Here is a 23,200-nt window from a genome sequence, read left to right on the forward strand (position 1 = left end):
TACATCTGAAATTGGGGGCAGGGACAGCAGGGCAGAGGGGCACACATTAACCCAGTTGTAATCAAGGAGGGAGAGAGACTGCTGGCTTTTGGACAAGATCTTGGGTAAGTCATTTTAGTCAGGATCCTACCTCCCCTCTCAGTGAAACTACACCAAAAGCCCAACTCAAAATTTAAAAATCACGGCCAACCTAAAAGCAAATTTGAATCCCCAATTCTAACGCCTATATTTTAATGGGTCAAAGTGGTATGACCAAACGGCTTGCCCATGGTGCCCTCACGCCTCCCTGCAGAGCTACAAGACTATCTTTTTTTTTTTTAAGATTTTATTTATTTATTTGACAGAGAGGGAGAGATCACAAGCAGGCAGAGAGACAGGCGGGGGGGGGGGGGGGGGGGGAGCGGGAGGCAGGAAGCAGGCTCCCTGCTGAGCAGAGACCTCCATGTGCGATACAGGGCTCCATCCCACAGTCCTGGGATCATGATCTGAGCCGAAGGCAGAGGCTTTAACCCACTGAGCCACCCAGGTGCCCCAAGGGCTACAAGACTCTTACTACACTAGCCTGTCATACAGAAATCATAGTATCTGTTCCCAAAGCAATTTTGTTCCACTAATTTAACCCCCTGTCTCTCGTACTGCCCTTCATACCAACTTGCCTGCACTGGATCTAACTTAAGCACTCAGTAGAACAAAGAGGATAAAAACTTGTCTTCTTCATGTTCAATAATAGTTATGTAAGTGGGACATGCTGGTATGGATTTTAAGTTCAAGAAAAACCTCTTTTACTTAGTGTGCTTATTTGAACAAACCAGAATCAGAGCCTTGGGATGCTGGGGTGGTATTTACGTAACAATGCCAGCTTTCCATTGTCTTCGCTTTTTAGAAAATCCTACCTGGAGTGTTTTCACAGTTTCAGATCAAATAAACATATCTGAAAACTCCAGATGATTCGACTCCATTGAGTCAAACAACTGATTTCATCTCCTCCACCGCTGCGAACACAGACCCAACCTTGGAGCTCACACGTTCGGAATTTAACAAGCTCTCATGAAAAGCTCATCCTTGTAATATTTTCCTGCAGACAGTGGTCCATTCCTCATGCTGGCCACCGTTTCCATGCTTGCACATTTTGTGTGTGGCCTCTGAGACACGGAAAAGGGGAGCAGGAGAGGAACCTGATGGAAAGCGTCCACAGACTCTTTGTCTTGGGCATTTTCTTACCGGAGGGACAGGGCTCTTTACTCCTTTGGGATTTAGAGCTCTGGGGAAAGCCTGTTCAAGGTCTCTCCAAAGCAACAACATGACTAAAGGTTGGGGAGCTTTATGAAATAGAGGAAGGCTTGTTTTTCCTTCTGCTGCTAGGGACCAAAGGGAACTGAAGGAATTGGGGAATTTTTCTTTGAAAGTGCACTGGATATTTGTATCTCTATCAAGACCTGACCTCCCACCTTCACTATTTCTTTCTCAAATTAACCTTTGAGGAGACACACATGAGAAATAGTAGCTAATCCCCGCCCCCCCAGAAAATGTATTTTGTAATTCAAAAGCAGATTAGAGAAACAAAATTATCCTTAGAAGAGTCTATGTGTGACCTAAGCAACTCCCCCAAGCACGTGGGTGTTTATGGTCCATGGAACTGAGATTCTTCCCCACCAGAGTACCAGCTCCCAACTCTCCCACTCACCCTCCACCCACCCACCCCCACCAAGAGCTGCCTCCCTTCAAGTATTAGCTGGGGCTGGTGCCAGGAGAGAAGGGGAGGGAAAGAGCAGATGAACTTCCACCAGGAAGTAAACATACAGAACGCCTGCACACCCAAAGCCAAAAGCAGGGACAGGTGGTACTTGGGGGTCTTGCTCGATCAAAGTCTTTCTCCCATCCAAGTACTAACCAGGCCCGACCCTGCTTAGCTCAATCAAAGTCTTTCTGACTGGAATATACATTTTAAGAACCAATACAAAAATCAAGGAGCTGGAGCACAAGTACTAAGGGAAATGTATGGTGACTTTTGGCTTCTTTTCAGGCAGCTCACAAAGCAAGAGCTCTCGGCATTAATGGGCCCATCAAACAAGGTAGCTCTTTGGAGGGCTCCATCCAAAGAAGGCACAAAGGGTCAGGGTGGCCCTGTGCTGGTTCTGCATTTCACTCAATTGCTGCAAAGTAGGGACCCGAACGTGGCAAGAGGTGAGATGGGCTCTGTCTCGCGGGCTTTTCTCTGAGGCTCAGCATAACACGTGCAGTCGTCCACAGTGAAGCCCTGCACTCCAGAAGATGAGGGTCACAACAGTTCTCCGCGGGTGTCCTCCAGAAGAGACCTGCGTTCATTCCAGGAACACGGAGTCTATGATGACTTCCAGGCTAATCTGCACCCTTGCCACCACTCTCTGCCGGGTTCCCTCCTTGCTCCTACCTCCTCACCCCTACCGTGGGAGGGGGAAGAGGAAGCGACACTTCAGGTCTTCCCTGGAATGAACTGGGCAAGAAGCGCAGGCAGAAAGAGGAAAAGAGAAATAGAGAGTCCCTTAAGATCCAAGAGAGGGAACAGCAAGTTTTCCTTAGAAAGAACAAGCAAGTTTCCATGGAGAAAGAGGGCCCAACTGATGAGATCGGAAGGTGGCAGGGAAGAACCATCTACACTAAGTGGGCATCTCTTGGTGGGGGAGGTGAAAGCTACCGGCAAGCACCTGGCCCAGGAGTGACACTGAATGCCAGAACAGTGGTTTCATGACTCTTAATTAAGTCTTTGGAACAAAATAAATTTAGAGACATCAGGGAGAAAATTTCTCTTATCTACTGGGGTGTCCAGAAAGGCACTAAAACTACAGAAAACGGATGAAAGGCAAAGAAAAAAACCCACATGACGATGAGTTTGTAAACCAAGAAGACCTGTGTCTGTTGAAGTCAGAGGTCCTAGCCAGCACCGGGCCACTCACAGAACTCGGGCAACTCCCCACACAACGCGTGACGGTTCAGACAAGGGACATACCCAGGAGTCACCAGGCGGGGCAAAGACGCTCAGAGAGCATTAGGACCCCTGACTTCTGGAACACAGAGAAGCTCTTGTCGTCTAAGGAAAACTGACGATAATTTTACAAAGCTTGAATAATTCCTTTATGTGAGACTTCTATCCTGACTTGGTCTCCATTCCCTCCTCTGGGTGTCTGATGTAACAGTATGTTATTCAGCAGTTTCTACTGGTAAAGAGCAGAGTCAGTTGAAACACCTTCCTCACCTCAGCGAGCTACAGTCTAGATCAGGGGTCAGCAACACAGCCCGAAGGCTAAGAAGGTTCCACATTGCTAAATGGTTGGGGGAGGGGACACCAGGGTAGCTCAGTCAGTTAAGTGTCCAACTCTTGATTTCAGCTCAGGTCATAATCTCAAGGTCATGAGTTAGAGCCTCAGGTTGGGCTCTGAGCTTGGAGTGGAGTCTGCTCAGGATTCTCTCTCTCTCTCTCCCTCTCCCTCTGCCTCTCCCCTTGCTCTCATGCTCGCTCGCTCTCTCTCTCTTTCTCTAAAATAAATAAATAATGAATCAAAATTTTAAAACGCAAAAAAGCTTTTAAAAATACATTTTTAACAAAAGAATACATTTTTAAGTGGTTGGGGGAAAAACTCAGAAGAATAATATTTAGTATTAAATGCAATTCAAATGTCAGTGTTTTTATCGGTTCACTGAAACAGAGTCCTGCTCATCATTCCCAGGTCATCCATGGCTGCTTTGGCATGACCATGGCCAAGTTTAAGGAGTGGCAGCAGAGCCATGGCCCATAAAATCTGAAATAGGTGCTAGCCGGACCTCTACAGAAAATGCCTGTCTACCTTTGGTCTAGCTAGACACCTGGAAATTCATGGTCATAACTTCAACCCCGAGGTCGGTCAGAATGTAGAAAACTTTAAAAAGGTTGGGGAGAGTCTGAAAAGTGAAACTGGACTTGGGCTTATTCCAAAGGCCCGGAAAGGCCCTGGGCACTCGCCCAGCGTGCCCGCGGGACTCACCAGTAGAAGTGCTCCTCCACCATCTTGGTCACTGCTCTGGAAATGGCTCTTTCATGCGGGCCAAGGTTTTTGTTTAAATTCACTCCAAGTTTCTCTTCCAGAAAGTCAATTATGAATTCGGTGCCAGAAACTTTTTCATGATTATATTCGATCCAAGGCATTTTCCCTTGAGCAGAAAGTTTTCCACCAAAATAATTCTAAGCAGAGTAAATTTTGAAAAGAGAAAAGCAATGTTTTATTTAAATTTCACTGGATGGGTACAAGAAACAAACATCCCAACCCTATATTTGATAGTGACTGTACTGTGCAAGTGAATGAACTCAGCACATAAACTCTTTAAGACAACAAATAGCTACTCTTGGAGAAAAAGAAAAAGGATTTACCTCAAATGAAGACATTACTTTATTCCCATAGATTTCATCTTGAGCTCTGGTATATTGTTACAAAAAAAGACTAGAGAGGAGAGGTAGTGTTGAAATGATCCAGGCAACAGCTGGTCTAGTTACAACGTAAGAACAAGCCACAGACGCAGAACAGTGAAAATAAACCATAATAAGGCTTGCACTGTCCAGGCTACTTACTAACCAAAGACCTTATCTGAATCCCAGCAACTTACACCTGAATAATGCTTAATACCACTACACTGCACACAAGTGGCCCCAGAAATTATAACACTTAAGAGTAAGAAAGTGCATCCAACAGACTCCAATCCAGGACCAGTTAAAATGTAGATTCCTGGGCCCCAGCCCAGACCTCTGCATCAGAATCCTGGGAATGGTGCCTAGAGCTCTGTATCTCTGATAAGTTTCCCTTTGACTCACAACCATACTAGAATCTTACAGCATCTCAGAAGACATGGTCCCAGATGGAGCGGAGTAGGGGTGAGGGAGTCACACACTTTATGAACACTGGGAGTTAGAGCGGCATTTGCTGCCCCCACTCCTTGGCCAGGCACTAGATGTTCCCCCTGATGTTGACCACGAGAAATGTCACATACCTCCAAAAGCTTCTAGGACATCAGATATTCTTGTAATTTGTACACTAAGGATGTAAATTTACCATAGACCCTAGCACCTGCTTCAGGTGAATTCTTGATACGGCCCATATCATCCTAACACATCCCCTTCAGGACTCCTGTCATTTGCAGACAGATTCTACCCTGCACACTGACATCAGAAAAAACTGTTTGCGATGCCAACGAGATCCAAGATCTCTGCTGCTCAGAATTATCCAGTGGTTTTTAACGGGCCTATTCTAATCCCTTCCACATAGCAGTCTAGGCCTGTACCATCTGGCCGCTGCCCATCTGCCCAGCCTTGCTATCAAGTCCTCCAGGCTTCTGAATTCCAACTGCCCACACCCAAACACATCAAGGTCTTTGCCACCTCTCTGACTTTGTACACACTTTACTTTTTATAAGAATCCTTTTCTCCAAATTCTGCCAAGTCATATCCATCCTAAAATATTTAGTTCAAATTACTCAAAATTTAAATATTTAGTTCACCTGGTCAGTGAACTATTTCCCCAAAGTACAAACATCACCTCCATTCCTCCGTGCTTCTACTGTACAGTGTATATTCCCCTTTTCTTATTACTGTTGGTAGCTTTGCCTTTTCCTCTAGAACACCCCCTCCCTGAATATTTGGTACATTTTTATCTAGACCCCTTTTAAAAACTGGAGTAACAAAAATTAATGATTGATTCTTATGGAAATGAAAGTCCTAGTAGGTTTTTGTTATCAAAAATTTTATTTTTTAGATTCAGAAAAAGTATTTGACAAAATTCAACATCCATTCATGATGAAAACTCTCAACAAAGTGAGTAGAGAGGGAACATACCTCAAGAGATTAAAGGTCATAAGTAAAAAACCCACAGCTAATGTCATACTCAATGGTGAAAAGCTGAAAGATTTTCCTCTAAGATCAGGAACAAGATAAGGATGTCCACTCTTGCCACTTTTATTTAACATAGTACTAGAAGTCCTAGCCACAGCAATCAAACAAGGAAAAGAAATAAAAGGCTTCCAAATTGGCAAGAAGAAGTAAAACTGTCATTATTAGTAGATGACATGTTACTATATATAGAAAACCCTAAAGTCTCCACCAAAAGCTTATTAGAACAAATTAACTCAGTAAAGTTGCAGAATACAACATTTTTTTTTTAAAGGTTTTATTTATTTATTTGACACAGAGGGAGAGAGATCACAAGTAGGCCAAGAGGCAAGCAGAGAGAGAGAGGGAGGAAGCAGGCCCACCGCGGAGCAGAGAGCCCGATGCGGGGCTCGATCCCAGGACCCTGGGATCATGACCTGAGCTGAAGGCAGAGGCTTAACCCACTGAGCCACCCAGGCGCCCCAGAATACAACATTAATATATGGAAATCTGTTGCATTTCTATACATTAATAATGAACTAGCAGAAAGAGATCTTAAGAAAATAATCCCATTTACGATTGCATCGAAAGAGAAAAAAATACCTAGGAATAAATTTAACCAAGGAGATTAAAGACCAAAACTCTGAAAACTATAACACACTGATGAAAGAAACTGAAGACAACACAATAGAAAAATATGCCATGCTCATGGATTGGAAGAATTAAAATTATTATTATTTTTTTTTTTTTTAGATTTTATTTATTTATTTGACAGAGAGAAATCACAAGTAGTCGGAGAGGCAGGCAGAGAGAGAGAGACGGAAGCAGGCTCCCTGCTGAGCAGAGAGCCTGATGCGGGACTCGATCCCAGGACCCTGAGATCATGACCTGAGCCGAAGGCAGGGGCTTAACCCACTGAGCCACCCAGGCGCCCCGGAAGAATTAAAATTATTTAAATGTCAGTATTACCCATAGAAATCTACAGATTCAATTCAATCCCTACCAAAATCCTATTAATATTTTTCAAAGAACTAGAATGAATAATCCTAATTTGTATAGAACTATAAAAGACCCGAATAGTCAAAGCCATTGAGAAAGAAGAAGGAAGCTAGATGTATCATTCTCCCTGGTTACAATAATCAAAACAGTATGGATACCAGCATAAAAACAGACATATTGATCAAGGGAACAGAATAGAGACCAGAAATAAACCCATGCTTATACGGTCAATTAATCTATGAAAAAGGAGGCAAGAATATACAATAGAAAAAAACAGTCTCTTCAGTAAATGGTGTTGGGAAACCTAGAGAGCTATATGCAAAAGAATGAAACTGAACAACTTTCTTACACTACACACAAAAATAAACTCAAAATAGATTATGTACCTAAATGTAAGATCTGAGACCATAAAATTTCTAAAAGAAAACATACAGAGTAGTCTCTTAGACATCAGCATTAACAATATTTTTCTGGATCTGTTTCCTCAGGCAAAGGAAACAAAAGCAAATAAATAAATAAATAAATAAATAAAACAACTGGGACTTTATCAAACTAAAAGGCTTTTGCACAACAAAGGAAACCATCAATAAAACAAAAGGGCTCCCTGCCAAATGGAAAAAAATATTTGCAAGTGATATATCCAATAAGGAGTTAATGTCCAAAATTTATAAAGAACTCCTACAACTCAACACTAAAATAATCATCATCACCATCATCATCCAATTTTTACAAGATCAGAGGACGAGCACAGGCATTTTTCCAAAAAAGACATATAGATAGCCAAAAGATGCACGAAAAGATGTGCAACATCACTAATCATCAGGGAAATGCAAATCAAAACCACAATGAGATATCACTTTACACCAGCCAGAATAGTATCAAAAAGTCAAGAAACAAGTGTTGGCAAGAATGTAGGAAAAAGAAAACCCTCATGCTCTGTTGGTGGGAATGTTAATTGTTGCAACTGCTATGGAAAACAGTATGAATTAAAACAGTAAAAATTAAAAACAGGGGCACCTGACAGCACGGTCAGTTATGTGTCTGACTCTTGGTTTCAGCTCAGTAGCGATCTCAGGGTTGTGAAATCAAGCCCCACATCGAGCTCCATACTCTGTGCAGAGTCTGCTTGAGTTTTTCTCTCACTCTGTCCTCCCGCCATGTGTGCAAGCACCCTCTCTCTCAAATAAATAATAAATAAATCTTTTTTTTAAAAATTAAAAGCAGAAACACCATACAATCCAGTGATTCCACTACTACGTGTTTACCCAAAGAAAATAAAACACTAATTTGAAAAGATATACGCACCCCTATGTTTACTGAAGCATTCTTTACAATAGCCAAGCTATGCAAGCAACCCAAGTGTCCATCAGTAGGCAAATGCATAAATAAGATATGGGATGGATAGATAGATAGATAGACAGAATGGAATATTACTCAGCCATAAAAAAGCATGAAATTTTTCCATTTGCAACAATATGGAGAGAGCTAGAGTATATTATGCTAAGTGAAATAGACAGAAAAGACAAATACCTTATCATTTATATGTGGAATCTAAAAAGCCAACCAAAGAAACAGAAACAGACTCATTAATACAGAAAGTAAAGTGGTGGCTGCCAGAGGGAAGGGATGTAGGGGTTAGGTGAAATAGGTGAATGGGGATTCAGAGGTACATACTTCCAGTTATAAAATAAATGAATCACAGGGATGAAAAGTACAGCATGGGGAATACAGTCAATAATATTATAATAATTTTGTATGGGGACAGATGATAGCTGCACTTATTGCGGTGAATACTTTGTAATGTATATAATTGTCAAATCATTGTTGTGTACCTGAAACTAATATAACATTGTCTGTCAACTATACTCCAATAAAAATAAACATTAAAAAAGATCAACTGAAAAAAATGTATTTTGCCTCCTGGACAAAAAAATAGAAGACATCATTTTAGAGAATCTATAATTATATATAATTAAAAAATATATGAATTCAAGAAATATTTAAAAAGAGAAGCACAAAAATGTTGAAAGTAAATGGCAAAACTATGAGAGGCAGATGAGCTTTCCATGAACTTCAATTTTTCAGAACTGGTTATATGACTGTTAAAAACATATCTTTTAAAAATAATACTTAATTTTCCTTAACTTCCTTAAATATATTCAAGAACTCCTGGCCTGTTTTATTTAAGCAGTTGGGAGTCTGACTGGCCCACTGAGGGTAGTTTTCTGAAAGTAATTCTGAGAAGAAACGTGAGGAGATAAATCCTCTTTATTTTTTCTGAGCTGAAGTTTCCCCCTGCAAGTCTGCCCTAGCAGAGATTAATTTACACTTACACTGTATTATCAGAATAGCCATGAAAGCCATAGCTTTTGAGTTTTAAAATCTCATTCCATCATTTATTCAGTGTGACCCTGGTCCTCCCTGGGTCTCCCTTACTCTTTCCTGGGCTTCAATTTCCTCATCTACAGAATGGGGATAACAATAGTTGTAGGATTAAGTGAGAAAATGCACATGAAATGTCTGACAAGTGCCTTCATCATGAGTATTAACATCGTCTTCACCACTCTGAAATGGGGACCTTAAATCCCAAAGTCTTGGGACACTGACTTGCTACACTCGTCATGGTCCCTCACTTTTCAACTAAATATATATCCATTACATTCACTGTGGCCCTGGAGCCATCTTGAAAGGTCTCCCATTGGCTACATTTGAGATAATTTGAGCAACTTTTGTGGATTATAACACATTGGCCAAAAAATCCAGGCATCCCCTGTTATGAAATAATAAGAAATTCAGGGGCACCTGGGTGGCTCAGTGGTTAAGCCTCTGCCTTCAGCTCAGGTCATGATCTCAGGGTCCTGGGATCAAGTCCCGCATCGGGCTCTCTGCTCAGCTGGGGGCCTGCTTCCCTCCCTCTCTCTCCGCCTGCCTCTCTGCCTACTTGTGATTTCTGTCTGTCAAATAAATAAATAAAATCTTAAAAAAAAAATAAGAAATTCATATGTTGGTCTCAGTTCCTCACACAGAGCCCCTCAAAGCCTTATAATAATTCTTAAGTGATAAGAGCACTAGGAGCATCTTATGTCTTAATAAGGTGACTCTGGGTGGGCTCCTTGGATGGCTGGTCACCAGAAAGATCAAACCTGGATTAGCAGCCAGGAACGTTCAGCCCCTCCCCATCCTCCAGAGCAAGAGGAGGGGCTGGAAATGGACTGAATACTTGATCATGCCAATGTGAGGAAGTCTCCATAAAATCCCAAAAGTATGGGGTTCAGAGAGCTTCCAGATGGGCAGATACATCCATATGGGGAGGGGGAGATGCCCCAACCCCACAGAACAGAAGCTCCCGCACCCAGAGCCTCCCAGACCTCACCCTATACACCACTGCATCTGGCTGCTCATTTGTATCTTTTAACATATGTTTTTAATAAACTAGTTAACATAGGTATTTCCCTGAATTCCGTAGGGGGGAAGGATACAGTCTGTGGGACTGAGCCCTTAACCTGTGGGTTATGACACTGTCTCTGGGTAGAGAGTGTCAGAATTGAAATAAATTATAGGACATCCAGATCATGTCACAGAGAGTTGCCTGGTGTTGGTGGGGGGAGGAGACATCCACACATTTGGTGACCAGAAGTATCAGCCGTGAAGTGTTCTACATTAGTAGGAAAGGAAACTCAGAGGAAAGAAATACACAGTAGGGAAAAACTGGGTTTTCTCCCTCATAGAAAGGAAAAAACGAAGTACTTCCCTTTACAACTATGTACGGTAGTTTTGTAGTAAAAAAAAAAAGTCCTTTTTTTTTTTTTACTACAAAACTACCGTACATAGTCCTTTTTTTTTTTTTTGGAGATGCATACTGAAGTAGTAAGGGGTAAAGTATCATGATTTCTGCAGCTTACTTTCAAATGGTTCATAAAAAGTTGTTCACAAAGGTTTATACCAAGAGAAACAAAGCAAAAAAGGAAAAAAGGCAATAATTGGTAAATCTAGGTGAAAGGCATATGGGTATTCAGAGTGTTAGGCTTTTAACTTGTCTGTAGCTTTACAGACACAAAATTTCAACACAAAAAAATAAAAGGTGGGTGGGTACAGATAATATCAGCAAATAAAGAGAACAATCAAAAGTTAAGGCTGGGGGTGCCTGGGTGGCTCAGTCGATTAGACGTCTGCCTTTAGCCCAAGTCATGATCCTGGGGTCCTGAGATCGGGATCCCTGCTCAGCAGAAAGCCTGCTGCTCCCTCTTCCTCTGCTCCCCATTCATACTTGCTCTTGCTCTCATAAAAAAATAAATAAAATCTTTAAAAAAATAAATAAATAAAGTTAGGGCTGAAAGCTAGAGCAGAGAGTTCCAAAGGAGTCAATTTCTTTCTTTGTCTTTCTCATATTTAAAAAAAGTTACTGTGTGAAATACAGGCTTCTTATACAATCAGTTACAGCAAACAATGTAGGCATCTTTGTGTGTGTCTGTAGAAATGTATGGAAGGGTGGCCCGAAGTTTTAGTGATGGTGATCTCTAGCTATAAGATGAGAGGGGATTTTCATTCACACTCTGTGTATTGCTTGAAATTCTTATAAGGACCATATGTCATCTCTATGTAATCAGGGAAAAAAAGGTAAAGTTATTTTCGATTTGAAAAAAAAAATTAACCATATCTGCAGGGCTTCCTTATAATTTTTCTGCATCTTCCTACAAATCTATAATTATTACACAATGAAAAGTTTCTGAAATTGACCTACCAATATGTGTGATCTTACTTTTAAAAGATGGAAAGATAAGTGACTGTGACCAATAGAGGAAGGGTTTTGGTTTTTTTTTTAAAGATTTTATTTATTTATTTATTTACAGAGAGAAATCACAAGTAGATGGAGAGGCAGGCAGAGAGAGAGAGGGAAGCAGGCTCCCTGCCTTGATCCCAGGACCCTGAGAAGGCAGCGGCCTAACCCACTGAGCCACCCAGGTGCCCTGAAGGTTTTTGTTTTTTTTTTTTTTAAAAAAGCCTTTGAGTTTCTACTAATGGCCATTAAATATTTATTTCAGTCTCTCTCTGGTTAAAACAAAAAAAAAAAAAAAAAGCTTCAAATATAAAGTCGAGCTCTTAGGAATATGACATTTTAATCTTTTCTTTTTCAAGGCACAGAGCAAAGAAGGGGCAGGGCAGAGTGTAGAGCTTCCTGGATCGCTGACAAAATGCCTCTGTACTGATGAGCACAGGCGATGCCCCACCCCCACCCCGCCAAGCACTTCCCAGGCACCGCCTGCATCAACCCAGCCCCTCACTGAGGGCACACAGTCCCAAGGCACCCACGGCGGCAGGCACAGAGCAGCCTTCTAAACCACAGAACCATTTTCTCTTGCCTAAATCTCTGCCCTGAGCTCTCTGCCCTAAATTTCTGCCCCTCCATTTATTTTCCACAGAGACTTTGCTGAAGGAAAAACACGCCTACACCTTTCTTTTAAAATACATACATATATACTTAACAAGAAATAATAATTTTGCAAGGGGGTAGGTGGCCACCTCCTCGACGGCCTCGGCACTAGCTTCAGACTTCCCAGTGAGACGTGTGTCCTGCTGCCCTTGTCACACCCACTAAAAGCAGCCGCTCTGCGACAGGGATGGAGGCAGTCTGGCTCCTGGTCCAGCGCTTGCAGGCTTGAAGGCAAGAGGGGAAAGGGTAGCACGGCAGGCCTCTTCCTTCAACCGGAGCCCCTCCGTGACATGTGTCTTCCAGTGCTGGCTGCCAATGCCAAGCTCAACAGCAATCTTTCAAATCTGACCCACTGCATCTAGCGGCTTCAAGCTTTGTCTGTCCTCAGTGCTGATTTCTGCTCTACTCCTGGTTTACAAAGTCCTGAATGATCTCCCCGTTCCTCTCTCTAGACTCAGCCCTTGCCTTCCAGGTCCCAGTCTTAAGCAACCTCCTTCCAGTCCCCAGACAGGCTGTGCCCTCCCACAGCACTGCCCCCACAGTCCAGCAGTCCAGTTAGGTGTCACTCTCTCACTTCCTCGGTGGGGCCTCCGTAATGGCACTTGCTGAGCCAAAGGGGCTGCCACGCATCTCATCCCAGCACCACCTTAGGAGGGTCCCTGCCACCCCAACCATTCCTCTGCAGAGAAACTGGCTCAGAAAGCACAGGTTTGAGGGGTCGGTGGGGGCACTGGGAGCTGCCGAGCTAACATCATCCCCGCAGCCAAGAGCTTGGTCCAGCTGCTCTGTTACCTGCAAGGGAGACCCCTCCTCCCAGTGCTGCCACTTTGTCGGAGCTTACAGGTGAGCCCCTGACCAGTCGGAGCCACCTTCCCTGGAGGAAAGGCAGCAAACCAGTGGGACCAAAGTGCTTTGGGGGTGCCTGGGGCACCCTTACTTTTCTTACATCCCCTCAGAGGCACACAACCTGTAGCCTGAGCTCTGGCCTTTGCCCTGTACAAGTCCCCAGGCAGGAGAGTGGACATCTCTGGCAAAAAAGGGAATCTCAAACCAAAGGCGACACAGAACGCACACAACTGCTGTCACAGAAGAGCAATGGACGTTCCGCACCATGAAGCAGGATCTCGGGGACAGACCGATTTTAATTAGCATAAGAGAGATCCTCTAAGGCATAAAAGAAGAAACTGTAATACAAACCAAGAAGAAATATGAAGGAGAAAAATACAGACATTGAACACAACAGATAAGCAGTACGATAGACGCGAGAAGAGAACAGAGAGAGGCCATGGGATGCCGGGAAGAGAAATCCATCCAGAAGGAAGAAGAAAAGATGAAGGAGTATATTCAGAGATAGAGAAAATAAAAGCAGAGATTTCAGTATCCGGAGAATAGGGGACAAGAAGAAGGCTAAAACAAATCAAAAAGAAAAGGAAGTATTTGAAGAAAGTTAATAATTCCCCAGAATTTAAAAAAGATTCAAGACTTTATACTACAAGAGTTTAGAAAGGACCAAACAAGATATATATTAGTGAAGGCACATATTAGTGAAATGTAAGTTACTGAGATTAAGTTCAAATTCTAAAAGCTTCCAGAGAGAAAGAGAGAAAAACATCAGGTTTTTCAATAGCAATATCAATGCAGAAAGACAAGGGAGTAATATTTTTAAAGCCCTGAAGGCAAAGAACTTGGAACACAGACATTTCAAACATGAGGGAGAAATAAAGGCATCATCAAGTGTGCAAAGCCACTGGAGGTTTGCTGCATAAAGGCTCAATCTGAACATATGCACCATGAAAGTCCTCAAATAAGAGGATAAATAATCCCAGAGGAGAAGATACATGGGAAACAAGGCTAGTCAGACTGAGTAAGCCCTGTTGCCTAAAAAAGAATCAGGAAAAAAGGAAAGGATTTCCAAAATTCCAGAATTAAAACATTAGACAACAACAACACGCTGGGGATCAGGGCTTGGAAAAGAGAGACGCAAAGTTCACGTGAACCTGTACGATCCTTGTATCATCAAAGGACCAACCTGCACTTGAGAAATGATAATAGGGATAAATAAACTCAAAGTTGGATCTTAGGCGCAACCGCCACGAAAACAAAAATAGAATTTGTTTTAAGTGGTAAGGAAGTTCCTTCTTATCTACCCACTAGAATGCAGAAAACAAGAAAAAATTTTTAAAAGCCAAGTATAATGGGAAAAAAAACACTAAGTAAGACGTCAGAAAGAAGAAAGAAAGCAAGCAAGCAAGCGGGCGGGCGGGAGGGAAAAGAAAGAGGGAGGGAGAAAGACGTTAGAGATATCTCAGAGTTAAACAATAATTACAAGTATAAATGAATAAAATGCACCAATTAAGGACTCTTAGATTGGCCACAAGTAATACGCTGTCTATGAAAGACAGATTCAAAAAAAATAGAGAAAGGGGATGGAGAAGGGCATCCCAAGCAAATACGAACCAGAAGAGAGCTGGAGAACCAATCTCAGTATTTGATGATATAAAGTTCAAGAGGTAAAAATAAGAAGCAGAAGACACAGCCAGGTGCTGTATATACGGGGAAAAGAAGCAAAAGGGTACGAATGTGATCTTCCACATTGCATGTACCTAACCATATGATCTCTGACATAAAGCAAGAACCCAGATGATGGCAGAAAGAAAAGAGAAGTCAACAAATACCCGTGGATATCTTAATCCACTCCTTGAAGAAATACTAGAACAGGCAAACAGAAAATATGCAGAGATGTCCAAGATCTAAATAATCCACTAAACAAATGCTCAAGTAAGTAAATCTAGAGAGCTCTTCACCTAAACGGAGAACATGGGATAATCTTCCACATTCATAAAAACTAGCCACACTAGGCGACAGCCTCTGTAAATTTCAAGAAATCAAGATAGAGACTATCTGTTCTGATCACATAATTAAAAAACAAAGACAGGGCGCCTGGGTGGCTCAGTGGGTTAAAGCCTCCGCCTTCAGCTCCGGTCATGATCCCAGGGTCCTGGGATGGAGCCCCACATTGGGCTCTCTGCTCCGAGGGAAGCCTGCTTTCTCCTCTCTCTCTGCCTGCTTGTGATCTCTGTCTGTCAAATAAATTTTAAAAATCTTTTTTAAAAAATGACAAAAATCAAAGCTTAAAAAACGTGTGTATAGCTGGATATTACATGAAAAAGAAAAAGAGACAGGAAAATTTTTTGTAAAAATACTTAGAACTGAATAACAATGAAAACACAACTTGCCAAATTTGTGAGACACAACTCACAGAGAAATAGATACCATTAAATACATTCCCATGTTCATTCTCTGATGCTGAAATGAGCGAATGTTTCCCCAAAAGTCACCCAAACAGAAGGTGGAGCACTGTGGACATGTTCTTCCAAAATCTACAGCTATCTCACTATCTCCCTGGTGGCCTGCCAGGTCCTCTGCCCCCCAGACTCATGAGAGACAAAATATAATGCTGTCAAACAGAAATCTCAAGGAAAAAACCACGTACAGCAATGGTACACCTACCTTAATTAACCACTGCCCAAGAGGCCTCCCCAAGCTTAACCAAGGCCTATTGCATGTCAGGAAAAAAAAAATACCATGACCCTGAAACCTACAGAAATCCAAACCCTTTGGATCCCCTCATTAACCCAGGTGTGAACATCAACAGATCTTACAATCCAGTCTCTTGGAAGCAGCTGCTAAGAACCAGGCAGTGCTAATTTCACACCCACCCCTCCGGCACCAAGGGCAAGCCCTTCCCACCGTGTGAGATGAGAACCACCCCTCTGATGTTCCTGTCGGGACAGTGAGACCCGTTCGTACACAAGTACCTGGTAGGGTAAGTCAGCCATCCTTAAGTAAGTTTCCATTTTCAAACAGAAAGGAGACAAACTGGGAACACCATTGTTAGGTCTTGCAAACTGATGCAAAATAATAGCATCTTTGGAGTCAATCTCTTGCTGTTTCCTGCCAAAACCAAAACAGAAATAAAGAACAAACCACGTGTTGTACATTCAATGCCCGGAGTTCCCCAGAGGCCCCCAGTGGATGGTGGCTCCTCCACGAACACGCAGACCTGTTTGTCACGGGGGCTCACCTCACCCAGAAGCAGAGTGGAAGCTTGGCCAAAACACGAGAGAACCTTACAAGCGATCGCGGTGACCCCAAGGGCTTAGAGAGCAGCCGCGTATCAACCTCCTTCAGCTAACTATAGCCCACGGGGCAGGATGAGTGCCCACCTCTTCTCCAGCAGGCTACGCTTAGCCACTCGGCACAAACTGAGGGATAAACATGACAGTGTGTGCCTCCCGGGTGTCAGGCGTTGTTCTAAGGGATTCACAGGTATCATTTCATTGAATCTTCACAATAACTTTGAGGGAGCTACGACTGTTATCCATGTGTGACAGATGAAGAACCTGAGGCAGAGAGGATTACCCTGCCCAAGGTCCCTTTGCTAGTAAACGGCAGACCGGGGACTGATCGAGGCAAGCAGAGTCTATGTTCTTGACCCCTGGACTGTACCATGAAACTGTCTCTAGAACCCAGGAATCACAGCATAAGTTTACTCTGCTAGGAACCAAGTCTGCTGGGAATCTGAGACCCTGAAACTGGTCCCCCTTCCAAACTATGTGTGCCCTCGCCAGGCCCTTCACTTGTATGACACCAAGAAAGCCAGCTTCTGGGCTCTCTCTCATCTTCTCTAGCTTCCCAGCACACAGTACATAACTTCATATCCCCGCCTCCTCCCTTTCTTCTGTCTCAGACACACATCTAGCTTTCCCTTGGCTACTTTTTTGGGTGGGAGGATTTCCTTGGTACGGCTTTGCAATGGACACCGTATAATAGAGAAAATGCTAGATTCCAAGTGTGGACACAGGTCAAATCCAAGCCCCGCTTCCTACTGGCCACATTACCCTAGGCCTCTCTTCTTCCCACGCACAGAAAGTGAGGGCAGGACCAATTATGCATCAGGGAGCATGATTAAATCTTAAAAATCTATAAACATCTGTGGAGCTCCCAAGCATCCTGTAAGAGTGGTAGAATCCATTCTCATGCACAGAGATAGGGTCTTATCCCCTTAAACGACACTATCTCACCATCCCCCACAGCTTCGCTCCGACACCACCGTGGGGACCCATCTGCAACTCCCCACCTTTCTCTTGGCCCAACCACTTCCCGGTCACATAGATGTGGTCACATAGACGTCACTCTTCCCTGGGGCCTTCCCCAAGCCTCTGGCTCCTCACATCACTCCCAGTTTAATCCCGTACCTATGTCCCCCAAAGCAAGGGCAAGCTCTTTGCATCCTCGGCCCATAGAGCTCACCCCCTGCAGCACCTGCCTTCAAGAAAACCAACTCTTCCAGAGAAGTTCATGACCAGAGTGCCCATTCCACTTAAAGAGCTCAGAATGACTCACTTGGAAAACACTGCTCAAGTCAAAAGAATAAAATATTTGCTGTTTTCTGGCAAAATTTACTATAGAAAATGAAGACTTTCATTTAGATGAAATGTTGGGGAGGTCAGATATTAAAATCAAGAAGCCTCTTAAACTGTTCCCAGAGAGCACAAACTACATTCGACAACTAACTGATTTTGTCCAGTCAAATAATTCAAGTCACAGAGTGGTATTTTCTGCTAGGCAAAAAATTTAAGACTGGAAAGGGAGGAGATAAATATAAAATCTTCGGCTCCACAGAAACATCTAATTCTAATGGTTAACTTGGCCACCATATCATAGTAAGAACGGATGTGACAAGCATGGGCCAATGACTTTGTATACATGATGCATACTAACTTGTTTCACTCTGAAGTAATACCATAGAGTGGATATTGTTATAGTTTAAATTTAGTGTATATTATATTACACAGCAGATAAGGAAACTGAAGCTCAGAGAGGCTCAATAATTTGTCCAAAGAACATCACTCTAACATCAACTCCAGATCCCAAGCTCTTAAGCCCTTCAGCAACAGCGAAATGGGCAATTTCTCAATTAATTCTATCAAAATGGCCGGTTTGACTTGGGTCACTCAAGCCTGGAACTTTCCTACAGAAGTTTTAATGGTCAATGATGCCAACTTCTATTAAATACTCACTTATATGTGAATTGTTCTAAGCAGTTCACACGTCGCTAACTCAATCAACTCCGTAAGGCAGGCTGCTATTATTAACCCATTTTACAGATGAGAAAACCAAAAAGCCAAAAAGTTTCTTCTCATCTCCAAGGTTACTTGGTTAAAAGCGAAGTGAATGTGAACCCCCTCTGGTTCCAGAGTCCTCCTTCCACACATCAGAAACTTCTCCCTGACTTAGGATCAGCGGAGCAGGTTATTTTTTAAAATACCTGGACTGCTGTACCTCCCAAAGTGGCTTTATAATGAGGGTTACAGAAGAGAACGTGTACAGAGCCTCAAGACTGGCCCCTCCTCCCATCGTGAAGGATATCTCGGGGGACTGTGCCTCTGTGTGCCATTGACAAGCTGTTAGTTTATGGAGATCAGATACTGATTGACCTGGGGGCTGCTCTGATTCCCTAAGTTCTCTAGGACAGGCTGAACCCTAATGCCTAAAGTGCAACAGAGCTACCAACAACACAATCATTATTTAGTCATTCAATTTACAAACAACACATTCTCAAACTTTAAGATAGCTGCTACACTGTCACCACTCAGGGGAGGGCTGAGACAGTATTTGGTTAAAAATACTGCCGTGGGAAAAGCAGGCATAAAATCCAAAACACTTCCTTGGGTTTTACTCCTTAATGCAAATTCCTAAGTACTTCTCACCGGTCAACTTTACTGCTAGACACACGGCCACACACTCAGCTTAAGTCTCTCCGGCAGAAAATCCAATTCGAGTGGTAACAACTTTACCGTTGCCCGTGACCTCAGACACTGTGATCATTTCAAGATGTGTCTTCCATCCTGCAGATTCTGGACTGTTTTGTCTTGCCTAAACTATGGAGACAACTGACAGTGAGATTTCACCTTAAATGGAAGTCTGTCATGTCACCTCTGTCTGGCAGTCCCAGACCTTGCTCAGTCTTTCCCCCCTGTCTTTCTGTGCCCCTAGACACTGTCAAAAACTCCAGTCCCTACTACAGGCCTGTCTTCCTTGGGCCATACCCCAATTCTTTACATTTCTCTTCTTTTCCCCCCAGCCGGGCTTATGTCCTCTTTGGTACTTTCTAGGAGGCGGTGGGGAAAAGTTCAGGCACTAAACACAGACATACACACACACACACACACACACACACTCTCTCTCTCTCTCTCTCTCTCTCTCCCAAATCTGGATCCTACTACTCCTGCTGTGTGATCTTGGGCAAGTGGTTTTACCTCTCTCTCTCCCTCCGCTGTAATTGCCTTAACTATGAATTGGGAACCAAGCATCCAGCCACAGCTGAGAGGGATAAATCCAAATAAAGCACTTCTAGATGGGCAGAGTCCCTTCTAAGGGATCGATAATGGGTGGCCATTTTTATTATTTGCATTATAACAGGACTTTCTCCTCCATTATAACACATTTTCTACCCAGGCTTTAGACATCTGTCAAGAAACAAAAAGTGAATATAACAAAGATTAAAAACATCTCAATCCACGTAAGTATCCAAGTAATCTGCTAAGCAGTGAAGGACACATCTGTGGGCAGAAGGCTCTTCTGTGTCTAGCGACCACACCTGCCAGGGTGTGGCCTGTTCCCAGGATGAGCTCTGGGCTCCTTGCTATTTCTGCAAGGTCATTTAAGCAAGGTTTAGAGTTGGTCCTATGAAGCCGCGTGCCTTCACTCCCTCCACAAAGTGTTAAACCGGTGAGAAGCCACAGGGTTCTGGATCCTGAAAAGGTTCTGGACTGGAATATAATTGAGAAACAGCTGGGTTACCATTTAAGTACTGCACAAATGTTTTGGGGTATTTTCATACAGCTCGAAATCTAACTCGAAATCAAGTTCTAAAACTAGCAAAAACAGGAAGTAATCTAGGGAAATGCACCTTAAATTCACTTCAAAAATCTTTACGTGGTTCAACTAGATGATTCAAGGCACCTGCTAAGTGAGAGAATTCACAGTACATAATAAGGTTAAAATAAAACTTCTCAATTATGGCTAAATAATAGTGAAAGCCAATACATTTCCTCAGACTTAAATGATTTCCCACCCTCTCCGAGATTAGAAATATTCAAAATGCCCAAGTTAGCCTGTTACAATCTCCTGGAATCCCTGTAGACCTGTTAAAGGTCACCGATCACTGTCTTTGTTTACAAGCTATTGTGTAAGATTTCCCCCTGGAAAAAGGCAGTGTGAACACATTTGTCACTACTTTAAAAATACTGGTCAACGGGGATATTCTGAGCTATTGAAAACTGCCCGCTTCTGGTCATCTCCCAGGGACAGAGGACTCCAACGCATGGAGATTTTAACCATAAATTGATGTTGTCAATGAGCCAAAGGACCACCCCAGGAGCCTTTGGTATTGTCCTACTCAGACAAAGATCTCCTGTCCTTCTGGATGTACCAACAGTAGGGGCCTCCATTTTCTGGCATTTCCAAATCAGTCCTGTAAACATTCTGCGGCAGGCAGGCTATGCAACTGTTTATGGCACTGGGTGACTCCCGTGTCTTGTCAAACACGCCCATGTGCTAGTCCTGTCCTCGGATCTCCTACTGCTCACACAACAATGACATCGAAATCCCCCGTGATGGGGCTTAGCTCGAAATACCTGAGCAACCCATAACCAGGTTAAGGGCTGCACCAAAACGCACACCCCTCTACTTGGCCATGCCCCTTAACAGGGACCTAGAGGGCCCTGGAGCTTTTGCAATTTCAGTTTTTTAATGATATTAAAATTGGGGGAGGAATAGTGAAGAACTAACCTTTAAGTAAAAGGTAAGGTTAGTGGTTAATATTCTAGCGTAATTATTACCTATAAACAAATAAGGCATTCCCTAAAAGTGTAACTTAGTATCTCCACCAGGCCTCATTCTATTGTTGCAAACATTGCACTTGGATCTTGCTAAGGGCATTTCCTAATAGACCATTTTGTTCCACAACATCCCGGAGAATTTTTGCTTTTTAGCACCAAAGGACTGAGAGATAAATGTTTTCCCTTCCCACAATCAGTTTAATTCTCCTGTCAACTCGAAACTGCCCCTCAGGCCGGGTGACCACGGACTGCCTCTAGGGAAAGGTAAGGATAGGATTCTTGGGCATTTGCGCGGCGTGGCCGAGAGGCTGGCATGGTCCCCCCTCGCGCCAGCCCTGCCCTGGCCAGGTGCCCCACTCGGCGCCCCTGCGCGGGGCCCTCTCTCCGGCTCACCTAATGACCAGGAGTTCGTGGAGCAGATACGCAGCTGCGGCCAGCAAAGCTCCCCCGGTCAAGTAAAGTGTTTTCTTCCACCAGGGATCGGAGCCCAGCCCTGCCATGATCCCACCGTAATCCTGCAAAGGGAAAGCGATGATGTCCCCATAAAAGGAGAAGGGCTCCTCGGACCCGGCCCACCAGCCGAAGAAGGAGACGCTCTGGTTCCAGCTCAGATCCACCACGCACGGCCTGGACGAGGCAAAGCCAACCCCCCAGTGCATGCTGCGCGGCTGGCTGCGGGCGCCCCTCCCAGGGCCCGCGCCGCCCGCATGGGAAGGGGGCCGGAGGGGCCCGGCGCGGGCTCAACGGCGCGCCGCGGACGCGGGCGGCGCGGGCGGCAGCGACCGAGGAGGCGGCGGTGGCGGCGGCGGCAGCGGAGGAGGAGCAGGAAGGGCGCGGGCCGCGGGCGGCGGGCCTGGCCGGCGGGGCCCCAGGGCCCGGGGCGGCGGCAGCGGCGGCCGCCGGCTCCCCCCGCAGCGGCCTCTCCGCGCCGCTCTTTGTGTCGGCGCCTGGAGAAGGCCGCGTGATGTCATTGCTCCCCGGGGCAGGGAAACAGAGGCGGGATAAAGTCACCTACCCCGCGCCCTGCCCCCGCCCCGCATCTCCGCGGTCCGGCGGCCTCCGCCCGGGCGGGAGCTGCGGGGCTGGATGCGCCCCGCGGGCTCCGCGCCTCCAGGCGGCACGGCCGGGAACGGCTCGGCGCGCTAGGGCTAGGGCTGCGGAGGTGCCTGGAAATGCGGCTCCACCGCGAGGAAGCCGCAGTCAGGGCCCGGATCTCCGTCTCCCCCACCACCCCGCCCCGAGCCCCGGCCCGCCCTCTGCTGTCGCTCCAGCCCCTCCCGCAGGCCCGGGAGCGCGGAGCGCGCGGAGCTCACCTGAGGCCGCGGCGAGTGGCAGGCTGGAAACGCCGCCCGGGGGGCGGGGGGGGGGGCGGCTGGGAACGAGGGCCCGGACCAAGGTCGGCAATTAAATAGTTCTGGCCAGAGGGAAAGCGCTGTGGATTTGCATAATTTATAAAAACACTCTTGTTACAGTACCCAGTTACCTGGGTCTTGGCCGTGTGCTCACGGAGAGATGTCTGGTTTGACAGATAACAACAAAAATGTGCTCTAGAGAGAGCTCCCCTCTGACAGATCAGCTCGAGTCTTCCCCGTTTGAAATCATTATCGGGGAACTCGTAGATGTGGGGTGTTTGGGTTTGTTTTCCTTTTCTTTTCGATGCAAAAAATCTGGCAAACGTGTGTGTGTGTGTGTGTGTGCGCGCGCGCGCCTGTGTGTTCAGTTTTTTCCCCTTTAACTTCATTTTGTTAATTTCATTTTGAAAAGTTGGTTAGTCCAAACAATAGGGCCATGTTTTATAGTTTTAGGATACACACACAAATTTTAGCAAGAGCATGAATAGCTTAAGGTTGTTAGAAAGAACTAAAAATAAAAAAAAAAAAAATCAAGTAGGGGATTTATCTATCACTTGAAAGGTGAAAAGATGGGTATAGGAACCCTCTAGGCTTTTGCGTGAGGAAGGCGACACTGGGTTAAAGGAGAACTTCTTTTCTACTT

At 44.5% G+C, this 23,200-nt stretch overlaps 1 protein-coding gene across 3 annotated transcripts in view; it reads right to left on the minus strand.

Moving 5' to 3' along the window:
• FAXC (failed axon connections homolog, metaxin like GST domain containing) overlaps nucleotides 1-22,351 on the minus strand; it is a 76,147-nt gene extending 53,796 nt beyond the window's left edge. For 2 of the 3 annotated variants that reach the window (XR_200562.3, XM_004767076.2), the window contains exons 1-3: nucleotides 21,599-22,006; nucleotides 16,118-16,253; nucleotides 3,999-4,195 (exon numbers count right to left, since the gene is read on the minus strand). Coding sequence is in view for 2 of the 3 variants with exons in the window: in XM_004767076.2 (XP_004767133.1) it covers nucleotides 3,999-4,195; nucleotides 16,118-16,253; nucleotides 21,599-21,864 (599 nt within the window). In the remaining variant the exon portion in view is untranslated. Of the gene's footprint in view, nucleotides 1-3,998; nucleotides 4,196-16,117; nucleotides 16,254-21,598; nucleotides 22,007-22,220 lie in introns of those variants that run through there. The other variant, XM_045084248.1, reaches the window with a different exon arrangement.
• Nucleotides 22,352-23,200: the final 849 nt, after the last annotated feature.

Source organism: Mustela putorius, unplaced genomic scaffold (genome assembly GCF_011764305.1).
Source record: "Mustela putorius furo isolate JIRA1106 unplaced genomic scaffold, ASM1176430v1.1 tig00000759_pilon_pilon_pilon, whole genome shotgun sequence".
Taxonomy (NCBI): domain Eukaryota; kingdom Metazoa; phylum Chordata; class Mammalia; order Carnivora; family Mustelidae; genus Mustela; species Mustela putorius.